The following is a 22,663-nucleotide window of genomic DNA, read 5'->3' as shown; positions in this document are numbered from 1 at the left end:
TGTGACATATATTGGGGGAAGATTTCTGCCATCTGGTGAAAAAAGAAAAATAACATGACTTGAAAATCATGTTCTGACAATAATAGCCAGTAGGTGGCTGTAGTGTTCTATGCAGCCATCAACTGTGTAGTAATTCTAGATTTTATCACAAGTTGTGCATTTGGTTACACATTTAGGCATTATCAAACTATTATTTGTAAATGTTTAACATTTGTTTTTTGTTTACTGTTTGGAAGTGTCAAAAGTTTTTACAATAATGTTACATTATGCTTACAGTCAAACCTGACCTGGTGTTACAAAGACATCAAATAATCATTGTGTTACCAATCATTTATTTCAAACATCAAAATGTAATAACTCAAAGTCACTTAATAATAATGTAAAGAAAATGAACAGTAATAAACAGAAATGAAACAGACTGAAAATTGAGACTTTGTTTTCTCTCTCTCTCTCTCTCTCTCTCTCTGTGTGTGTTTGTGTGTGTGCTGCATAGTGGGTGTGTATGGTCTAACCCCCTCATTAATGTGTGTGTGTTTTCTGCATTGTGGCTAATTTATAGATTTTATTTGACAAATTAAAAAAAAAAATGCTCTGTGTTATAGTGTCACCAGTTCATGGGGGGGGGGTTGTTTTGCACTCTTCATGTTTTATAGTCTCCTCCCATCATTTCTATGTGTGTTTGTTCTCAATTGTATTTGAGAATTTAAAAAAAAATTCTCTGTTTTTAGTCTTTCCCATTCATTTCCTACAGTCGGTCGATTTTGACCGCGAACAGTAAAGGTGTCGCTTTTTTAAATTTCTTTATAACTACTTAGACTTATCGAATCAAGAATCAAGTTTTTTGTGTGTTCACGTGGCAAATGGAGGAAAAGACACTAAGTCTTGTACTGCTCTGATAAAAGAAGCTATTTTTATTACATCGGAAAAAGTGATTTTGGTCAAAAATTACCGAACAGTATAGGAAGGTGAAAATGTACAGTTTTTGTCTTCTGTCTTTCAACATGTCCTGCCTGATTTTTTTCTGTTACAGTAGGAAATATGTTAAACATAGGAAATATAGTATATATGTTTGTCAAGGGATTTCATGGGTCTCTAAAATTTGGAGATACAATGTGAGCTTCTGATGTAAAAAAGAGAAAAGGTTCTCTTACTCATTATCTAATAATGGGTAGTATGTCTCTCCAGCCACATCCTTCAGTCTCTGGAATGAAAACATTAGTTTCAATTTAGTATTAGCACATATACTCATGTTCCGTTTAATGAATTTGCTAGACACAAATATGGAGCACTGAATGTAAAATAAAACAAAAAAATAACAAATATTGTCCAGATGTAGCAACACAACTTTGCAACAATTTTTTGTACATTTTGTTCAAAAATAATACCCCCCCCCTCCCCCATTTTTTTTCATAAATAATATTATATATGTTAAAATCTTATGATAAACATAAAAAAAATTTTTTAGCTTTATTTTAGTTTTGTTCCTGTTTTCAAGCATGTAATTCATGTTCTGTTCACTCCATCTCCTTGTCTCCATTGTCAGTTCATTCCGCTAGGTGGCAGCAAGTACTAGGAAATAATTTTTCCTCTATCACCATGCATCTTAACATACAGATCTGAAATGTAGGTGGCGCTCTAACGCAGCGGAGCACTCACAAATGTGCTTGTCCATAGACAAAAAGTGTACATTTAAACGACAACGATGTCCTAAAAACGGAAACGTTTTTTCCTTTGTGTTTTTGAAAAGTTTCGCATACAGACGACAACGTTGTCAAAACAATCCCCGTTCACACGGATCCGCGAAAACGACTAAAAACGCTGTATTATGCATGCCATGCCAGTAGTTGGCGATGTCATTTTGTAAAGAAACACTACGCGCCTGCGCACATAAGCATTCTTCCACAGAGCAGTGAATACAAACAATGAAGATGGCGATCGCTGGTCGTAGTAGTGATGCAGTAAATCTACACTTTGCTGGAGAAGCATCAATAAACTCAAAATCTTGAGCAGCACAAACACGGTCCTGTAGTCCGCCATTGTAGTTTTGAATGTCTTGCGCGCATGCCTATAGACTGAACACGTAATACGCGTGCGCATGATGTCATCGCTTTCACAAATTCGCGTTTTTGTATGTTTACACGGAGACGATAACGGCATCGTTTTCAAAAACGTACACTTTGAAACCCGTTTTCAAAAGTTTGCGTTTTCAGGCCCCAAAATGCCGTTGTCGTGTAAACGAACAGCCAAAACGAATAAAAAATTTTCCGTTTTTAGTTGAAAACGTTGTAGTGTAAACGGCCCCTTAGAGAGCATAGACCTTCCTCATTGTTTCATCAAATATCTCGGCTGCTGAGTAGACTAGAAGCTTAATCTAGGTCTCGTTGGAATGCTGAGACCCTCACCTTTGCGATGATGTATAACATTTCATTTAATTTCATTTCATTTCTTCAATAGCTGAGAACATATTTTGCTGATGATTTGTGTATCATGCTTTTTCAACCGGACTGCATATTTTGTTCTGAACTACTGAGACATAAAATTGGATTATTTACCCAAGCATGCTCACAGACAAGTAAACAATGGCTCATTATAAAGAAAACAGCCTAAGGTAAGAGTTGATATAGAGTTTGTGGCTATTTGGGGCTTACAGCAGCAGTGATAAGGGCAGACATGAGACGTTTGTCTTTGATGTCTTAAAAAGCTCATATTTCATTTAGTGATTCTTTAGATAAATATTAAAACTGTGGTATTATGACAACAAAATAAACTTCATAGTCACATTTCTGAGAACTAGGGCTTTCATATGATGTATGACATGTCTATTTAAGTGCTAAATGAAAAACGTTCATATTTATATTTCCACATCATTACCAAAAGGTGGCACTCATTTGCGAAGCGGAGGTTTTCAGGTCTTATCTTGTTATTTTATGTAACATAAATGCAAAATTGATGGAGTTCTCTGAAATGTTTGGATTCTAATCTTTCAAATAGCACCACACGAGTGACTTTTATTTTGTAATCATAAACTTTTTACACGCACTTGGCCCCACTCACGGACATGGTACCGGGTTGGCAGAGTTGAAGAGGTTAAATAAATATATATTTTGCACTAAATATTTAGCTAACACATAATTTAAAGCAATGGTTTTGTAGCACACGTTATTTTACATTTGACTGCCCGTATTTGCGCGCACACACACTTACATTTTTGAGCTGATATAGGGAAAGTGTCACAATCGTATCATCCAGGAGGAAACTTCGGTCTCTCCGTTGACCAAAAGATTCTCCATCCTCCAGAATGAACCTAAAGAGCAAACACACACACACACACACACACAACACAATGGACAAAATATGAGTACATGACATCGTTAACAAAGACTTATTCTAGACATGTTCCAAAAGCTGTCATTATGTGGTTCAGAGAGATCAGAGATGTGTGGGTACTTGGGAAGGGTGCAGACTGGAGGTTTGGATTGGATGATCTCTTGATTGGTCAGTTCTTTCTCCAGGTCTCCTCCCGCCAGACACCAAAGGTGATACACCTCATCTATAGCTCTCTCAGACAGGTAGTTCTCACCATCATCTGCACAACACAATCACAGCGATATACTCTTTAAAGTATCAAAGGTCTTGGAGCTGTTTGATGTTAAAAATGTCACAAGTAACTTTATAAGATTAAAAAAAAATTTTTTTTTTTGACAGAAACAGCAGGCATATTTTAATACAATCCTTTTCTCTTTTACTGTGAGATTCAAAATTAATTAGATAGTAAAAACACTCAGGCCTACTAAATGTACTGTATTTAACCCAGAATATTCCTTAAACAATGTTTGTTCAATATCTTGGTAAGTAGACTTACACAACACTGTAAAACCACATTTTTGAAAGCAGGCCTCTTTATTAATGTTTTGTCTTTTTAAATGACCTCAAACGAACAAACCTTTACAGAGTTCACTGATGTCCTCAGGAAGCTCCAAATGTGCACAGCGGGGGGAGGCGGAAAACAGACGCACAGGGCTGTCATAGGGTATATACTGGGAAGAAATGCTCTCGAAAACAGAGTCTCCCAGAAGCTCAGCAGGGGTGGGCCTAAAAAAAAAAAACATGAACCAAGTGAAGACACTATTATTATATCATACATTTGCCCTGTCATGTGTTTTCAATTACTCAACAGACATGAAAGGCCTGTAATGATTTTTTTTTCTTTTCTTTCAATAAGACCCATTCAAACAACTTGCCGTTATAAAGCACTTATAGGAACCAATCAGGCTTTAACACCCTATAATTTAGGATAAGAAACCAAAAAGCACATATAAAATGACTGACATGTTATTCTCTCGTGCAAATTCACAATGTAACACAATGTGTTTGAGAATTGAGAAGAGCATTTCATGGAATAATGACATAATGCCAGGCCGTCCCTACGACAGCATGAAGAAAGAGCTGCAGGAAGATCTGTAAGGAAAGGATAGAGGTGGTGAAGGTTACCTTTTTGAAGGGAGAAATGTTAGGCATTTCCTCAATAAGTCCTGCACATTTTCAGGCAGTTCCTGGGAAACACAAGGACAAAACACATTACACTGTCTATACTGTAAGTGACTAATGACAACAAGTCACGTAGCAATGGATTGAGTCTGTTTACAATGGAAGTGTTGCACCTAGCGGAAGCGGCACGACTTCTCAGAATGTTTACTAAAACTTACCAATCAGCGATAAGCTTGATTTGCATCTTTGGCAGCAGTAAAATGAGAGAATAACTATGTATCCAACTATATTTTCAACATAAATCCACTGGTTTAAAGTTGACTTAACTTATAATACCTAATAACAACAACTTAAAATAATTATTATAATAAGGGCTGTCGATTTAACGTGTTAATTTTGTGCAATTAATTATACGAAAAACAACTAGGGATGTAAATCGATTTAAAAAAATGTGTACATGGTAAATTAAAACAAACATTAAAATATAATCATAAATATATGTATTTATACTTCGTCTCAAAGAAGTTGTAAGAAATTGATGAGTTAAATATGTATATGTTCAAATATTCAGTGTTTTTGCAGACAGAATTAATTAGACACATTTTTAAAGGTATAAATCTTTGATTCAAGTATATGTATTCATGCCATAAAATCAGTATACATGCTGTAATTAAAAGTGTGGTAAAATCTTCTGGCATTTTCCAGTGGACTTTGTGGACAATGCCCGTAACTCCCCCACACCTGGCTCACCGCTTGCATCTCTCTGTACTGTAAATCTGCTCTCATGTTTATTATGCCTGTGACATGCATCGCACGTAATGAATAAAATCAATTTCCATGATAGGGTGTGCAGTCGAGTCAAGCGTGCACCTCGTGAAAATTTATATATGGCAATTTTAGCCACAGGAAGATGTGAAAAACATCAGTCAAGTTTCAGGAAGTAAAAAAAAAAAAAAAACTGATACTGCACTAACTGTGTAAATATTCTTTTTACGAGTTAAACAGTCAACTATTAATCGCAGAAATTAACATGTTTACTTTCCTAGCCCTAAAAATACTACTAAAACATTTTACGTATTTAATCATGCCTCCGACCGGTACGTAAATTCCATAATACTTGATGCAGTAGGGGGCAGTCAGCACGCCAGGCAACACTGCTCATCAAACCAACAAGCAGGCAGCATACGACCTTGCACAGACGTGCTTTGTATTCGAAGACAGCTGAATGGAGCACAGCAGAATGCAGGGATTTTGACACATGGTTTTCGAAGTTTCAAACTGTGTTTAACTTGACACATCACGCTAAAAATACAGTGCTTATAACCAGAGGCACTGGAAACTAGTGAGATGCGATGCAACCAAAGTGAGATGCTCCAAAAGCATCTGTCTGACGCAAGAGTAGATAGACCAACATAAACATAGAGCAGAGGAAAGTAGACCACTAATTAGGTTATGTTCAATGATATGGAAATAAAACAAACACTATTTTGACTTTAAAGACTCTATGTTTTGTCTAAATGCTTTACTTGTCTGTTGCCACAACATATATATAAGTATATACGTATATACAGTATGTATATGTATATGAATTATTATATTATATATATATATATTTAAAAAAAACATTTATTAGTAGAAAGGACACCGGAAACATTATGAGCTGACTTTGACATAATGGTCAGAAGTTATTTGACAATAACATTCATGTAAAAAAAATTCTAATAATAAATTACACATGACAGTTCACATGGATATAAATGCTATAAATCTGACAACACCAAAAAATTTATTTTTTATGAAGACATTTGGAAAACATTAGCTGTAAGGCTAATGCATACTCACTTTAATGGGAAGAAGACCTTATCTCAGTGGTTTCCAAGTAAACTTTTCAAAGTAAAAACCTTTCGAGATTAAACCACTAAGATAAGCATGACACTGATTATGTACTATTTTTGTATTGCATTAAATGGTTTATAATCAAACTGGGATCTATTTTTGCACTGAGTGTAAAGTACAAAGATAAAAGACTCCATCCATTAAGACAAACATACTCACCTTAATTGTATCTAAGCACCCGTGTTCCTCTGCCAGAACGGTGATTATGTCATCCATGCATCCTGAAGTGATCATTAAAAAAGAAAAACAAAATATATTCCAATGGTGAAATACAGTTAACATACGAGTTCAAAGTGATGTGAAAGTATAATGTAAAAGTGAACTCACCTAAGGTGATGATGAATTTCATTCTCTCAGTAATATCAATGTTCTGTAGAATCTGCCTTCCCTATTGGTAAACACAAGTCACATGACTTTCACATTCTCCAATGATTGTGTCAGTCAAAATCAGTGAAACAGATCAATAAAACAATTGTTTGCTGTTGCTGTTGATATGAAAGCTGAAATAAAGTCAGATTGGCTGTGTTAGGAGCATACTACCATACTACTTGTACTATTTTTAATAGTACAGTAAGTATATATTTCTGTATGTACAAAATACCTGTATGACCTACTATATTTGCCAAAATGTATAGTATCTTGCAATGCAATGTGCTCAACTTGACCTACCATTTTTAGTGTAATGAATGAATCAGAAACAATATAATTTTGTGCACCCTTTATTTGATCGGACAGCCAAAAGCTAAGATATTTTTACACTAAATTGGACACTGGATGCAACTTGTGGAAATAAATCATGCACTGTGATGAGGTCATGTGACAACAATCTAGCATACATTGTTTCAAATGTATACCTATGTTGTTATATGCTAAGTTATGTACACTGATGAGACAAAACATTATGACCACCTGCCTAATATGCTGTCCTTCGCATGCCGCCAAAACAGCACGCGACAAGACCCCTGAAGGTGTCCTGTGGTATCTGACACCATGACATTAGCAGCAGATCCTTGAGAACAGAAGTTGCGAGGTGGAGCCTCCGTGGATCAGACTTGTTAGTCCAGCACGTCCCACAGATGCTCAATCGGACTGAGATCTGGGGAATTTGAAGGCCAGGCCAACACCTTGAACTCTTCATCATGCTCCTCAAACCATTGCCGAACAACGTGTGCAGTGTGGCAGAGCGTATTATCCAGCTGAAATAGGCCACTGCCATCAGGGAATACCATTGCCATGAAGGGGTGTACCTGGTCTGCAACGATGTTTAGGTAGGTGGCATGTCTCAAACTGACATCCACATGAATGGCCGGACCCAGGGTTTCCCAGCAGAATATTGCCCAGAGCATCACATTCCCTCCACTGGCTTGTCATCTTGGCACAGTGCATCCTGGTGCCATCATTTCCGCAGGTAAACGGCACACACATTCACTGCCGTCCACGTAATGTAAAAAATAAATGAAAAAAAAAATGGGACTTATCGGGCCAGATGACCTTCTTTCACTGCTCCAAGGTCCAGTTCCGACGCTTGCGTGCCCATTGAAGGTGCTTTCGACGGTGGACAGGGGTCATTCATTGCCACTCTCACCGGTCTACGGCTACGCATCCCCATATGCAGCAGGGTGTGATGCACTGTCTGTTATGACACATTCCTCCCGTAACATCATTAAAGGTTCCCCAGTAGACCTTCTGTCAGTTCGGTCCAGATGAGATAGCCTTCGTTGCCGTTGCACATCGATGAGCCTTGGGCATCTAACACACTGTCACCGGTTTGTGGTTTGTCCCTCCTCGGACCACTGCTGACCGTGAGCACCCCACAAGCCTTGCGGTTTCAGAGATGCTCTGATCCAGTAGTCTGGCCATAACAATCCGGCCCTTGTTAAAGTCGCTCAGGTCTTTACTCCAGCCAATTTTTCCTGGATTCAGCACGTTGACTACAAGAACTGATTGTTCGCTTACCAACTAATCTACCCAGACCTTGACATGTGGCCTTGTTAGGAGACGATCAACATTATTCACTTTACCTGTGAGTGGTCATAATGTTTTGGCTCATCGGTGTATACAGTATACTGTTTCAGATACTATTTTTAAAAATTAGTTGACAGTATACAGTTATATTGCAAATTATGTACTATGCAGTATGCTAGTAGTCCATTTCAAACACAGCCATCTTCATCACCATACACAACATTTTGCTACCACCAATTTGTATAACAAAATAGGTCTTTTGGGGAAAATAATTAATATTGTTTTCTAAATAAAAAGATAGTCTTGGTTTCATATATATGCACAAATATGCAAAATGTAAGTAAAACTATGGAGACACCTGTTTTTGTATACAAAGCATATTTATGTGACATTATGAATAATAACTTGGTTTCCTATTTCTATGAGGAAACAATAAAAAACGAATGATTTTCAGAAATGTAAAATTCAGTGCAGTCCTCATTGGTCTAAAGCAACTCTGTGAAAACTTTGAGAGCATACCACACAGAGTTCAAACAGAAGAACCCCAAGAGACCAAACGTCTGTTTTGGGCCCTGAAGGAAGAGGGGCCTCAATGATGGAGGGGTCACTGGAATAGAAACAGCCTTGAGCAATCACCTCTGGAGGCAGGTAAGATGGATACCTACAGGAACAAAAATCAAAAAGAAAACCAGGGTGTCGGAAAGGTCTTACAGAGTGCAGATGTGGCCCTTGAGATGACAGATAACCAAAGACACGCCATCTCCCACAAAACCCAAATCACAACCGGATATAACAAAACAACCCCTGTGAGAACATGAGGGCCCCTGGTTGTGCCACTCAGCTATGTTATTTATGACGCCATATAAGGAAGCCGCTTTGATATCCAGGATCTGCTTTTGATCAAAACAAAGATGGGCCACGATGATGCACATCTAATGTTAGTTCATTTTTCTTTATTACGAGAGCACAGCGTGACCCTTTGATAATTTTTCTCATGAAAGGCTGACGCTTCGATCCAGAGCAACGATGCATCTTAAAGAGACGGCGCACATGATTTAAAGCTTGCGCTGACTTTGCGCTCAGCACAAATTTTATCTGTGCCCTGATATAGACTCCAATATAGCAGAAAACAAATGGAAAACATTACGGACGAAATTACGTACCCAATGGGGAAGTCCACATCTGCTCCGTGGTCAGTCATGTGATACAGTCCGAATTTGGCCAACTTAACTTTACCCTGTTGAGTTTGGGAAATAAAACTTAATTTAATGTAGCAGAGGCAAAATGCAATATTAATTAACAAACACCTAGATGTGACATGTTTAAACTTGAAGTGTGCAACTTTTTTGGTGGTAAAATGCTGAATACTTTATTCTATCTCAGCCGGGGGGGGGTCGGGTTATATTAAGATGGCTGTTTGAAAACAATATTTAATATAGTGAATAATTTTATATAGTTTAATATAATTTAATATAGTTTAATAATTAAAAATAGTGTTCGGTGGCGCTATTGGCACAGAAATTACACAATTCAGCTTTTACGTCGCTGCAATGATAAAGACCCCATGAAATCAAATTTAGAGTTTCGAAGCATTTAGTCCAAGTGTGTTTTGCTTGTAATTATAGCATATCAAATTCACTTTTAGTAGAAATATGCAATTCAAATTTTGTTTTTCTCTTCTCTGAAAACAGACCAAAAATATTACATTGAGAAAAAAAATAGATTAATTACAATTTATTAATAACCGATCTTGCACTACAAAACTTTTGTCCAACAAAAATTGAAGTCACTAAAGCTTATTGGCTATTTTTTATTTTATTTTATTTTATTTAAAAAAAAAAAAAAGAGATGAACCCCTCGATATGCCCCACATCAGCTTCCTGTTACAATTGCAAATATGTCAACACAAGACAGAAAACTGCTCGTCAAGCCATTTCATTGGGGTCTTTAGCAACACTGGTTAAGTAAATAGACATAAATACTAACTGGCTGTGTAAGGTCACCAAAAATGTATTCTTACATCATTCTAACACAATGCAACATGTCTTTGAGTTTTGAACACACTTCAGAGTTTCCACATACCTCACGATCCAGGAGCACGTTGTGGGGGGCCAGGGCACGGTGCACCATTCTGTGTTTATTCATGAACTCCAAACCTTCCAGAACTTCATAGGCAATATGTAGCAACTTCTCTAAACTGAGAGAGAAAGACACAAGACAAAAACAATAGAAGATGAATCCATCATAACTATATGCATCTTTTAACTGATTTTACATTTATTCAAAATCAATCTCTTAATTTATGTCACATTTATTGAAATTCAAATTCAATCTTTCACCATATTTCAAAATAATTCAAATTCAAATTACATATTTTAACTTATTTCACATGCATTCAAATTCATATTCAATCTTTTAAATTGTCACATTTATTCAAATTCAATATTTTAACTTATTTCACAATTATTTAAATAAAAAAACATTTTAACTTATTTTACATTTATTGAAATTAAATCTTTTAACTGATGTCAAATTTATTCAAATTCAAATTCAGTCTTTTAACTGTCACATTTATTCAAATTCAATGTTTTAACAGATGTCACATATATTCAAATTCAAATTAAATCTTTTAACTGATGTCACATACTGTATATTAAAATTAAAATTCAATCTTTTATATGATGTCACATTTATTCAAATCCACTTTAATCTTATAACTTTTTTCACAATTATTTTAATTCAAATACAATCTTTTAACTTATTTCACATTTATTCAAATTAAAATTGACTCTTTTAAAAGATGTCATGTTCATTCTAATTTATATATAATCTTAATATCACATTTATACAAATTCAATCTTTTAAATTCGCACATTTATTAAAATTCTATCTTTTGTCACATTTCTTCAAATCAATCTTTTAAACTATTTCACAGTTTGGGGAGCGGCCTCCGTGGCCGTAGGCACCAACAGAGACTGGGGAATGGCCTCCGTGGCCATGAGCACTGGCAGCTGCAACTGGGGAGCGGCCTCCTTGGCCATGGGCACCGACAGAGCTGGGGAACGGCCTCTGTGGCCATGAGCACTGGCAGAGACTGGGGAACGGCCTCTGTGGCCTTGAGCAACGACAGAGACTGGGGAACGCCTCTGTGGCCGTGAGCACCAACAGAGACTGAGGAGCGGCCTCCGTGGCCGTGAGGATCGACATGGACTGGGGAACAGCCTCCATGGCTGTGAGGACCGACACAGACTGGGGAACAGCCTCCGCAGCTGTGAAGACCGACATGGACTGGGGAACAGCCTCTGTGGCTGTGAGGACTGGCAGTGACAGGGGAACAACCTCCGTGGTCATGGGCACAGGCAGGGGAAAGATCTCCTTCGTCGTGAGCACAGGCAGTGACAGGAAAATGACCTCCATGGCCATGAGCACTGGCAGAGACTGGGGAACGGCCTCCATGGCCGTGAGCAACGACAGAGACTGGGGAACAGCCTCTGTGGCTGTGAGCACCAACAGAGACTGAGGAGTGGCCTCCATGGATGTGAGGACTGTCATGGAATGGGGAACAGCCTCTGAGGCTGTGAGGATCGACATGGAATGGGGAACAGCCTCCGTGGCTGTGAGGACCGACATGGACTGGGGAACAGACTCTGTGGCTGTGAAGACCAACATGGACTGGGGAACAGCATCCATGGTTGTGAGGACTGACAGTGACCAGGGATGACCTCTGTGGTCATGGGCACAGGCAGGGGAACAGCCTCCATGACCGTGGACGCTGGCAGCGGCAGGGGAACAGCCTCCGTGGCCGTGGACGCTGGCAGCGGCAGGGGAACAGCCTCCGTGGCCGTGGACGCTGGCAGCGGCAGGGGAACAGCCTCCGTGGCCGTGAACACTGGAAGGAGAACGGCCTCCATGGCCGTAGCCGTGGACGCTGACAGCAGCAGGGGAATGGCCTCTGTGGCCGTGGATGCTGGCAGCAACTGTGGAGCAGGTGCCCGGCTTCTCAGCATCCAGACACCATGTTCCGGACATGAAACAAAACCGACCAAAGAACACATGGCAGTAACTCACAACCGGACACGTGCACTCACACAAAGAACATACACGAAACACAAGACATGGGATGATGATGTCACGGTCCCGTCAGACAAAACCCCAACCTGACAGAGTGACAGCACTGTGACATTACCGAAGAGCGCACGGCGGTAACTCACACTCGGACCTGTGCACTCAACAAAAAGACAGGACACAAAACACAAGACAGAACATGGGGCAATGATGTTACGGTCCTGTCAGACAAAAACCCAACCTGACAAAATGACAGGACCGTGACACAATGACCTTCTCTTTGACGATTTCCCTACAGCTCACATTCCTGTGGTCATCAACAGTACAGAAACTGAGATTTTATGAATAAATTCTTACTGTATTTCATTTAATAAATATAAACATGTTAGAATTAAGTTAAGATTTAAATTTATAACTGACCAATGCAGGATTTGTAATTTTCCCCATCAAAGACATAATCTGGAAGTGTTTATGGTTATGAGTACGTAATAAAAAAAAATTAGGATGATCAAATAAATTACTAATAAATGACTCTAATCAGTGTGTGCAGAATGGAACGTTCCTCTTGTCCTTTTACTGGAAATGGTTTTGATGTTGATCTCGCTGTGCATGTTTTGCATGAAACACATCTTAGAAACAGTAATTTCTTAGAAACAGTTACATCTTAGAACAGTTATTTCTGACTAGAAGCTTGTGGAAAACATATGCATGATGAGAAACATGTTCCTCGGTAAAGATCAGGAGACATTATTCAGTGGGGGGTAAAATAACGCTAGATTTTCTAACAACTGATTGGAAATTATGATTTGATGTTTTTGTAAAAAATTAAAGCTTTCCTGGTTTCAGTCTCTGACGAGGAGGAGGGCGTGGCCGGGCTGTGAGGGTGAAGGCCTGGCGCTGAGTTGCCCCAATCAGCGGGAGAGAGATACACATGGAGCTGTTTGTGTGTTTGTCTGTGTGTCAGTGTTCTGCTGAAAAGCAAAGTTTTATGTTGTGTTTCAGTTCAAGCCAGTCCCAGCTTCCTCCTTTCCACTCAACAACGACCCTTGTTACACAGTCATTTTTCCTTGTCTTTAGTAATACAGTGCTTGCAAGGCAACACTGTACTGATATTTCTCGAACATTCTGGTTAGTGTTTGTTCTAAACCTCTGATTCTAAATATTCAATTTCGGCAATTCAAACAGTCAGGACTGCTTATTGTACAGGTGCCATGCAAACTGTTTTGTAGGTAAATTCAGCCTTAGGTGTGCAATCTATTTTTGGTTTTAGTAAACATTTTTAGTTTAGTTTTTTAGTTTAAGAAACTTAAGATTAAATTTGGAATTTTTTTGATTAACATTGATAATATTCAGCATTCAAAATGTAATAATGGGATGATGTCATCATAATAGGCATCATTTGCATACTGAATTGTGATTGGTCTTGTCTTGCATATGTTTAACCATTTACTGTATGTCCGCCTTTGTACTGCACAGTGACTATGTTGATTCTCATTTGCAGCCAACTCATTTGGAGTGGTGGTGGCGTAGTGGACTAAAGCACTGAACTGGTAAGCAAAAAGTTGTTGGTTCAATCCCTACAGCCAACACCACTGTGTCCTTCAGCAAGGCACTTAACTCCAGGTTGCTCCAGGGGGATTGTCCCTGTAATAAGGGCACTGTAAGTCACTTTGGATAAAAGCGTCTGCCAAATGCATTAATGTAAATGTAAACCCTAAACACTTTTGTACTGCTGCCTTGCAAGCACTGGTATTTCCTTTAGGAAATGCGAATGTACTTGAGTAATAATCTATCAGTAATTGTATAAATTGTTGGCTCAGTAAAACACCTTTTACTCCAAACTCTCTTTCAAATAAACTAAACTGCAGTCTCATTTAGAACCCAAAACACTAAACACAATACACTGGCCCAATATTGTGGGACATTGTCAGGCCAAAGATAACACACTCTATGATCAAATGCTTTTAAGACTTTTAAGCAATGGATCTGTTGACCTACAATATATTCAACATCTTTTTTTTTTTTTATTATTATAAAACTGCTGACCACTACAGTTTTATACTGAGTGGATTCAGAAGTGCATGTGTCAGGACCTGACAGTTCAAATACCCCTTCCAAAAAAATAAAAAATACTGTGGCAGTACCATGGTTTAGTGATGATATCAGATAGTACTCTAAGGTACTTCAAAGAATACCATGGTATAACCATGGTAGATATACAAAACACCTTGGTGTTATCATGGTACCATGTCCAAAACACTAGGGTACTTTTGGTCCTTTATTGATAGTTTGAATATGATTCAAATACGACATGCCTCAGAAGTCACCGAATGGAAATTCATCAGTGAGAGAGATTTATATACATAAACATGCTGTAATTCTAATTTCAGTTTCACACAACATGTTTGAAAATTAACATCGGGTCTACATAAAAGCAAGCAGCCCATAATTAAACATGACACAAGAATTTAACTGTTGTGTCATTCCACCACAACGGTAATCCAACTATCCACACACTCTTATAATCAGAAACATCTTGCCCATTTAAACTGAGGGGGCACGCGCACAATTACTGTTGGTAAAAAAAAAGTGTTTGTCTAAAATCCTGTCTAAATTTGGTCAGTCCACTGAGTCGCACCTTCCCCGGGTCATTCACTCAGTGTCACTCAAAGTAACTTGTATGTAACCTTTTTCCCGTGGAACTCAAAAGAAGTTATTTGATTGATTTGAATATGCTCTTGCATGAGAAACGAAAACTTAACTCTAAACCAACATGCCTAATGCTTACAAATATAACTAAATGTAATTTAAGTAGTTAAAAAATGTAAAAAAAAAAAATTTTGGTCATGTTTTATCTTGCCTATTTCACTGAATGAGTCAGGACTGCCACCGGTGCCCCCTCATAACAAAAATGGTGCACGAAGCACCTGTTTATATTCTGTTTCACGCTTTAGATCGTGCATGGGTTACCTGACTGGTTTCCCCTGCTTCAGCAGATCCTTCAGGCTTTTCTCATAGTGCTCAGCCACAATAACCAGCCGTTCTGCAAAATGACAAGACAACAAGTATACAAGTTAGAAATAGCTCCTTTTGTATTAAGCATGAGTCCATGCCAACTACTAGGTCTGCTGTATTAGGCTAACAATCTAAAATTGTATCTACACATAACCTTTATAACATTTTTTGTGTTGTTTTGAAATTCAAAATGTATCTGTGTTTTGTTAAGGTGGACTTTACTGTTTTTATGCTTGGGGTTCCAGAGACCCTAATGATGTGCGTGTAAAAATAATACTGGTAATTTCATAATTAACCTCCTATTTTCCCTTTATATTCTATTAATATGTTCTTCTGACCTAATCAAAATCCACTTATACAGATATTACTGAAGCTTTAACCATCGGTTTTATCTCATCAAGTACACTCAACAAAAAAATCCGAATCAGCACAGTCTAAAAAAAGAACTTTGGCTCTTTGAAGAGGAAAGACATTAATAACCCAGTCGATATCCTCGGAAATAAAATGTCCCTCCAGCGAGATGATGACCTGCACTGGAATTCATTTCTTAAAAATGAAAGGAAGTTATACCACTAATAAATATGTATAACATGTCCTACAACAATTAAATGTCATAAAGGACTTCAAACAAATCTTGTTTGATTGATCTCAAAGGGATGTCTTCTCACCGAGTAATCATGCATGATACAAAGAATATTGTCCATGAGAAATACTGGACTAACATAACCATAAATCACCCAAAGATAAAAAGAAACATTCTCACAGCCGGAATTTGCAGATGAATAATGTCAATAAACCGCAGTGATAAACATCACAAGGATAAAAGAGGATAAAGTAAAAACAGAAACAACAGAACAAGACTTAGAACCAAATGTCACGTCATTAAAAAGATAAGGCACGTGGACACATTTCAACCCTATGAACTGCTAAAAATTGTGGCATTACAACTACCATCAACTCAAATACCCAATGAAATCAAAAATGTATTTTTGTCCCATTCAATTTATGCCTGTTAGCTTTGAGGCTATCTACAGTATTTACTAGAATATTTATTTTAGCAGATATACTGTACATATTTAAGTATTTCACTTACAGGAAAACAGACAAAAACTGAGGGCTCTAAACTCCTCCTATCCAACCACCCCACCACCTGCCCCCTTGATCCTATTCTTTCCCACCTTCTCCAAGCCATCTCTCCATCCATCATACCTGCACTTACAAACATAATTAACACATCTCTACTTACAGGCACTTTTCCCACCACATTTAAGCAGGCTCGAGTAACCCCGCTGCTTAAAAATCCTGCACTTAACCCCATGCAAGTAGAACACTACATACCAGTCTCTCTCATCCCATTCATGGCGAAAACACGAAAGGTAGTTTTCAATCAGATCTCTGCCTATCTCTCGCAGAACAAGCTGCTGGATGACAATCAGTCAGGCTTCAAAAGTGGACATTCCACTGAAACTGCCCTGCTGTCTGTCATAGAGTCACTGAGACAGGCGAGAGCTAGATCCAGATCAACTGTCCTGATTGTACTGGACCTTTCTGCAGTCTTTGATAACCATCAGATCCTATTGTCCACCCTCTCTACTCTGAGCATCACAGGAACTGTACTTGACTGGTTTAAGACCTATCTCTCAGGTAGGTCTTTCAAGGTAGCCTGGAGATGTGAGGTGTCCAAGTCACATCAGAAACTTACTGGGGTACCTCAGGGCTCAGTGCTTGGGCCACTTCTCTTCTGTATATACACAACATCACTGGTGCCCATCATTCAAGCACATGGGTTCTCTTACTATTGCTTCATTGATGACACACAGCTCTACTTGTCTTTCCAGCCCAGCGACACCATGGTGACTGCTCGAATCTCGGCCTGTTTGGCAGACATCTCGGACTGGATGAAGGAACACCACCTGTAACTTAACCTAGCGAAGACTTAGCTCCTTGTTTTTCCAGTCAATCCTGCTGTTGAACACAACATCACCGATCAGCTGGGTTAAACTACAGTAACGCTTTCCAAAACGGTCAGAAATCTAGGGGTAATCATCAATAACCAACTCAATTTCACAGACCACATCTCAAAGACAGCACAATCATGTAGATTTACACTCTACAATATCAGGAAAATAAGACCCTTCCTATCTGAACATGCCACGCAACTTCTTGTTCAGTCACTTGTTATAACTAGACTAGATTGCAGGCCTCCCTGCATGCACAATTAGGCCCTTGCAAATGATCCAGAATGCAGCAGCACATCTGGTCTTCAACGGACCAAAGAGAGTACATGTTACACCACTCTTTGTCTCTCTCCACTGGCTGCCGGTTGATGCACGTATCAAATTCAAGGCTCTGATGCTGGCATACAGAACAGTCACTGGGTCTGCTCCAGCATACCTAAAATCATTCCTGTAGAGCTACGTTCCCACCAGAAGCCTGCGGTCTGCTAATGAGTGGCGCCTTGTTGTACCAACACAAAGAGGCACCAAATCACTTTCCCAGACTTTCGGTTTCACTGTACTTCGTTGGTGGAATGGCCTTCCCAACTCCATCCATGAAGCAGAGTCACACTCTGTCTTCAAAAAACAGCTAAAGACACATCTTTTCCATGAGCACTTAACCATTCACTCATTAAAAAAAAATTTTTTTGTTGAACTCTAATCTGTCTTGGATAATAATATTCTGATGCAAGTGAAACTTTGTAATGCAGCACTTTTCGTAATGCTGTCTCCTTAAGTTGAATCGCTTATGATGTATTATTCCTCTTTTGTAAGTCGCTTTGGATAAAAAGGTCAAATGTAAATGATATTGGTCTGTGACAAAAAATGAAAAAGGGGGGACTTGCCCTTCAACAGGAAACACGTCAGCACACAGGAAATTAAACTCATCAAGCCATTTTGAGGTGTCTTTAACAAAACGACATCTCCATTCCAAACTTCCAATTTCAAACACTAGACACTATGAACTTGGGAAACAGCAGTCATCCATTAGATATTCTCATTTTATATTAATATTATCACAATGGGAAACCCCTTACTGAGACACAACAGGCAATAAAGAACTAAAGCCATACCGTGCTTTCCTCTGGTGATGTCCACATATTGGCACAGTCTGGGATGGGTGATGGTCTTGAGGATCTGGAAGCGCCCCAGGATCTTGATGGAGTTGGGCGTAAGAGGAAGACCATTGCTCCCGCACACATCATGAGGAAGAGGAGAGGCGAAGAAGGTGGAGGCCCCCAGCTCAGCATCTCTGAGGGGCTGCATGGCGCGTCTGATGCCTAACAAACACGCTGACACAAGAAAAGATAATAGACAGTTTTAAATGCATCCTTACATATATCTCAATAATTTCCCTCATGAAAATTTACAGAAGAGTAAGAGAAAAAAATAAGAAAATTGGTTCATGCATAGCAGCACCCAGAGTTGTGTTTGTGCACTACTATTTTCCAACTAATGCACTGTCTTCTATCTTCTTTCACCACTACTTGTATTGCATTGCAGAACTTCTCATATTATTGCCTCCTTAGGATGAATCACTTTTATTTATTGTCATGTAGAACAATATTATTTTTTAAGACTTTTATTTACATTGTCCATTCTTGTTGTGATTTCTACAATTAATGCATTGTAAAATTTAATTAGTTGACCTTACTTAGATTTTTTTAAGGCAACAGGTTTGCATGCTTTTTCTAAGTAAACATTCTTATGTGGCCCAAGTAAAGTTAACTTAATTATTTAAGTACAGTTTACTAGTTACAAATAAACTTAACTCATCTGTGATTAAGGTATCGTTCTTTTTCTTTAATTATTTAAATTGAGTTATAGCACATCTTGTACAGTATAAGGGAAATTATGACTGGAATCTAGGATAGCCATATTATGGCACATTGGATTCTCCTCAGTACTTATTAATTCACATAAATCTGTACTTTTATAAAGTACAAATGCAAAAAGAAGAATGACTTAAATTTAACAGGCGCCAAGTTCACCAGAGGTAACACTATTCACCCTAATGGTGACTTCACACAAATCACAACTAGCAACCAACAAAACAACAACAATAGATATTAAGAATCAAAACTATATTAATTTTTTAATAATTATTATTATAAGTTCCCTTGTCTTGAACAAACATACATAATGAATTCAAATGCAAGGGCTTATTATGGGTATCCAAAAGAACCACAATTTTGTACTTGATCATTTTGAGGTAGTTGTACTCGAAGCCAAAGTTTAAAGAATGGATATACTTGAGTTATGATTCCAAAATGTGGCATTTCAAGTACTGTTTAATTAGGACCACTTCATTTTTTCTATTAATGACAATTTTAGGGTTTAGAGAGTAATGGTAACTTAATTAAAACTAGTAAGAATAGTCAAAAATAAAGCTTAAGTTGAGTCAACTATCTTTTTTTATTATTTAGGATAACTATTAGTACTTTTAGTGTGTTAAAAATTAACAACATAGTAATTAAAAGTAGTGCTACTATAGTAAACTATGCTAAATTATTTTAACGGTTGTATATATAACACACACACACACACACACACACATATACACATTTATATATATGTGTGTGTGTGTGTGTGTGTGTGTGTGTGTGTGTAGGTATGTATGTATATATATATATATATATATATATATATACATTCTCATGTATTCTGTAGTCGGACAGGATCATAAACTAAAACATAAAAACTATAACAACAGTTTTTAAATGTCGATGCATGCATATGCATACATGGATGAATGCCGCCCAATTACTGGTGCTTCCAAAACCTCATTATTTGAACAGTGAATCACAAATGCAAAATAATAACAACAGCATACCTGTTTAGTTGAAGTGGAACATTGTTCATTTGATTCACGTCTCCACTTATAATTTCAAAGATATGTTTTTGTGATTTTGATAGCTCAGTAGACTCTTCCTGCTACTGTAAACAGCTGAACCACACGTGACCGTGACGTCATCAGTACGCGACACCGGTCAGGGGAGCGAGTGTGCTGCTGTGTGATTTACAGTACAGAGACGATCCGATTTATGTGAGTACTAGAACACATATAGAGATTTCCGTTCGTGAGTATTGATGGTTTGTGTATGTAATGGCTTAGAAATGTAGTTACAGCAGTTGTAATAGAGCTGTTATCGAGTAACACGAGCCGGCTCATGATGTTATGAGTGACATGTGAAGTGACAGTCAGCAGTGTGTGTGTGTGTGTGTGTGTGTGTGTGTGTGTGTGTGTGTGTGTGTGTGTGTGTGTGTGTGTGTGTGTGTGTCCATATACAGATATTAATAATGCCATCAGTAATGATGCTCCTGTATCCGTCTCAGAACTGCTAAAGGCACATATTGTTTCTGGATTCAAAGTAGGAACGCACTTATATATTATAATAATTATGATTCAGTTGTTGTTGTTTCTTCCTTTGGGTTGATTGTCTTAAAGGTGCACTCAGCATTTATTTATTTATTTATTTATTTATTTATTTATTTTTGTCGTCATCATCTTGGACTTGCACCGATCACACTGACAACTGCGAACATGGCAGCCCCCATGAGGGGACCCTCTCCATGTAGAATAAAACAGCTTTTATAAGGTTACTGAAATGACTGGAGTCTTCATCTCATGCGAGTGGTCATGATTTTATACATGTATTTTAAAAGTACAATTAATTTCTTTAGGAATAAAACGTTAGCCTACTGAGTGCACCTCTAAGCCATTATTATGTACTACAAAAACTTTATATATATTATTGAGGCCACAAATAACATAAATGCCTTGTTCTAATGAACTTTAATAGGCTCCTGTTGCCTAAAAACAGCCCTCTTTTACGAGTCACAGATCAATTTATTGCACTAATGCAAGGAGGTGTTGTAAGTATTACTAAGTATCATAAATCTGTTGGTTCCACTCTTGTTAGAAAGCATGTGGTGATAAAATACACAGTTCCAGATTTCACCACTTTGTTTGTCAAGCTGTAGCTCCGCTGTGGAAGTGCATGACAAGACAGCAATCTTAAAACTTGAGATGTTAAGTTGGTGTTAAAAGAAAACCATTTTACAGACCCTTTGCCTCACAATACCCAGTCTGAAGACATCATTTATTATTCCTCTAATTTTATTGACCCCCTAAAGCAGTACAATGCGTATAATTGTATTTTATTTATTTTTTGTTTGTTTTTTTTTCAGATGCAATTGTAATTGACTAACTATTATACACTGTAAACCCTAATGTTGTTATTACTTTAAAAACCAAGTTGTCTTAATTAAACATTACTTGAAATGCCAAGTTTTGGGCTCATAACTCAAGTTCCTTGAACTTATTTTTTTTTTTATTTATTTTATTTTTTTTCAAAATCCATAGGCTTAAGATTTTAAGTGTTAATAACTCAAACTATTGTGTACAATATTGAGGCTATGGGAAATGCCTTGCGCTTCAGTTATTTAAGTATGTTTCCTGGGACAAAGGGAACATATGGGGGCATATAAATAGTTGAATAGTTGTTATTAATAAGTTATAGAGGGTTTAGCTCTTTTGTAGTATTATTTATGTTGTTTTGTTGCAAATAGTTGTTTTGTGTGATGTCACCATTAGGGTGATCTTTGTTCCCTTTGGTCAAGTTGGACCCCATTAACATTATCTCAGTTTTCTTTGTGCATGTGCAACTGAAGTACAGGCATATATGCATTTCTGTGGAGAAATACATTTATTTAATAATTGACCTATAATAAATGTAATCTTCATTATTTAAGCTGTGTTACTGCATGACCTAAATTTGAGTCAATTCAAAATTCAATTAAGATTATTAAGTAGAAACAACAACATTTAAATTGCAAATCTGAGTTAAGTCTACGTGCATCTAGTTACCTTAACTTAAATAGTTAAGATCATTCTATATAAACACCAAATTAAGTTAACATAATTACACACGTTTTGGAGACGCCATTACTCAATTAAATTTAGGGAGAGAGTTTACTCAATCAATATCAGGGTTTTCAGTTTATAAATGGGTTAGTATTAAATCAGTCCCAATTATTAATGATGACATAGAATTCCTTAAAGACTCACCCAAAAGAAAACAATTGAATCTTTTTACTTTTGCGGATGATAGATTCAGATCAGGCTTAAAGGGACAGTTAACTCAAAAATACAAATTCTGTCATCATTTACTCATTCGCTCACCCTAATATTGTTCCAAACCCGTATACCTTCATTTATTCTGTGGAACATCAAG

The 22,663-nt window shown here is 37.6% G+C and overlaps 1 protein-coding gene across 1 annotated transcript in view; it reads right to left on the bottom strand.

Annotated features, from left to right (window-relative positions):
* tbck (TBC1 domain containing kinase) overlaps positions 1-20,396 on the bottom strand; it is a 79,304-nt gene extending 58,908 nt beyond the window's left edge. Inside the window, exons 1-13 of the mRNA XM_051703263.1 lie at positions 20,260-20,396; positions 18,500-18,718; positions 15,385-15,457; positions 10,432-10,546; positions 9,513-9,586; positions 8,869-9,010; positions 6,712-6,772; positions 6,544-6,605; positions 4,492-4,553; positions 3,944-4,092; positions 3,448-3,586; positions 3,205-3,304; positions 1,152-1,201 (exon numbers count right to left, since the gene is read on the bottom strand). Of these exons, the coding sequence (XP_051559223.1) occupies positions 1,152-1,201; positions 3,205-3,304; positions 3,448-3,586; positions 3,944-4,092; positions 4,492-4,553; positions 6,544-6,605; positions 6,712-6,772; positions 8,869-9,010; positions 9,513-9,586; positions 10,432-10,546; positions 15,385-15,457; positions 18,500-18,692 (1,220 nt within the window). The 5' untranslated portion in view covers positions 18,693-18,718; positions 20,260-20,396. The remainder of the gene's footprint in view (positions 1-1,151; positions 1,202-3,204; positions 3,305-3,447; positions 3,587-3,943; positions 4,093-4,491; positions 4,554-6,543; positions 6,606-6,711; positions 6,773-8,868; positions 9,011-9,512; positions 9,587-10,431; positions 10,547-15,384; positions 15,458-18,499; positions 18,719-20,259) is intronic.
* Positions 20,397-22,663: the final 2,267 nt, after the last annotated feature.

This window comes from Myxocyprinus asiaticus, chromosome 7, assembly GCF_019703515.2.
Source record: "Myxocyprinus asiaticus isolate MX2 ecotype Aquarium Trade chromosome 7, UBuf_Myxa_2, whole genome shotgun sequence".
In the NCBI taxonomy this organism is placed as follows: domain Eukaryota; kingdom Metazoa; phylum Chordata; class Actinopteri; order Cypriniformes; family Catostomidae; genus Myxocyprinus; species Myxocyprinus asiaticus.
This window is presented reverse-complemented; position numbering and strand designations above follow the sequence as displayed.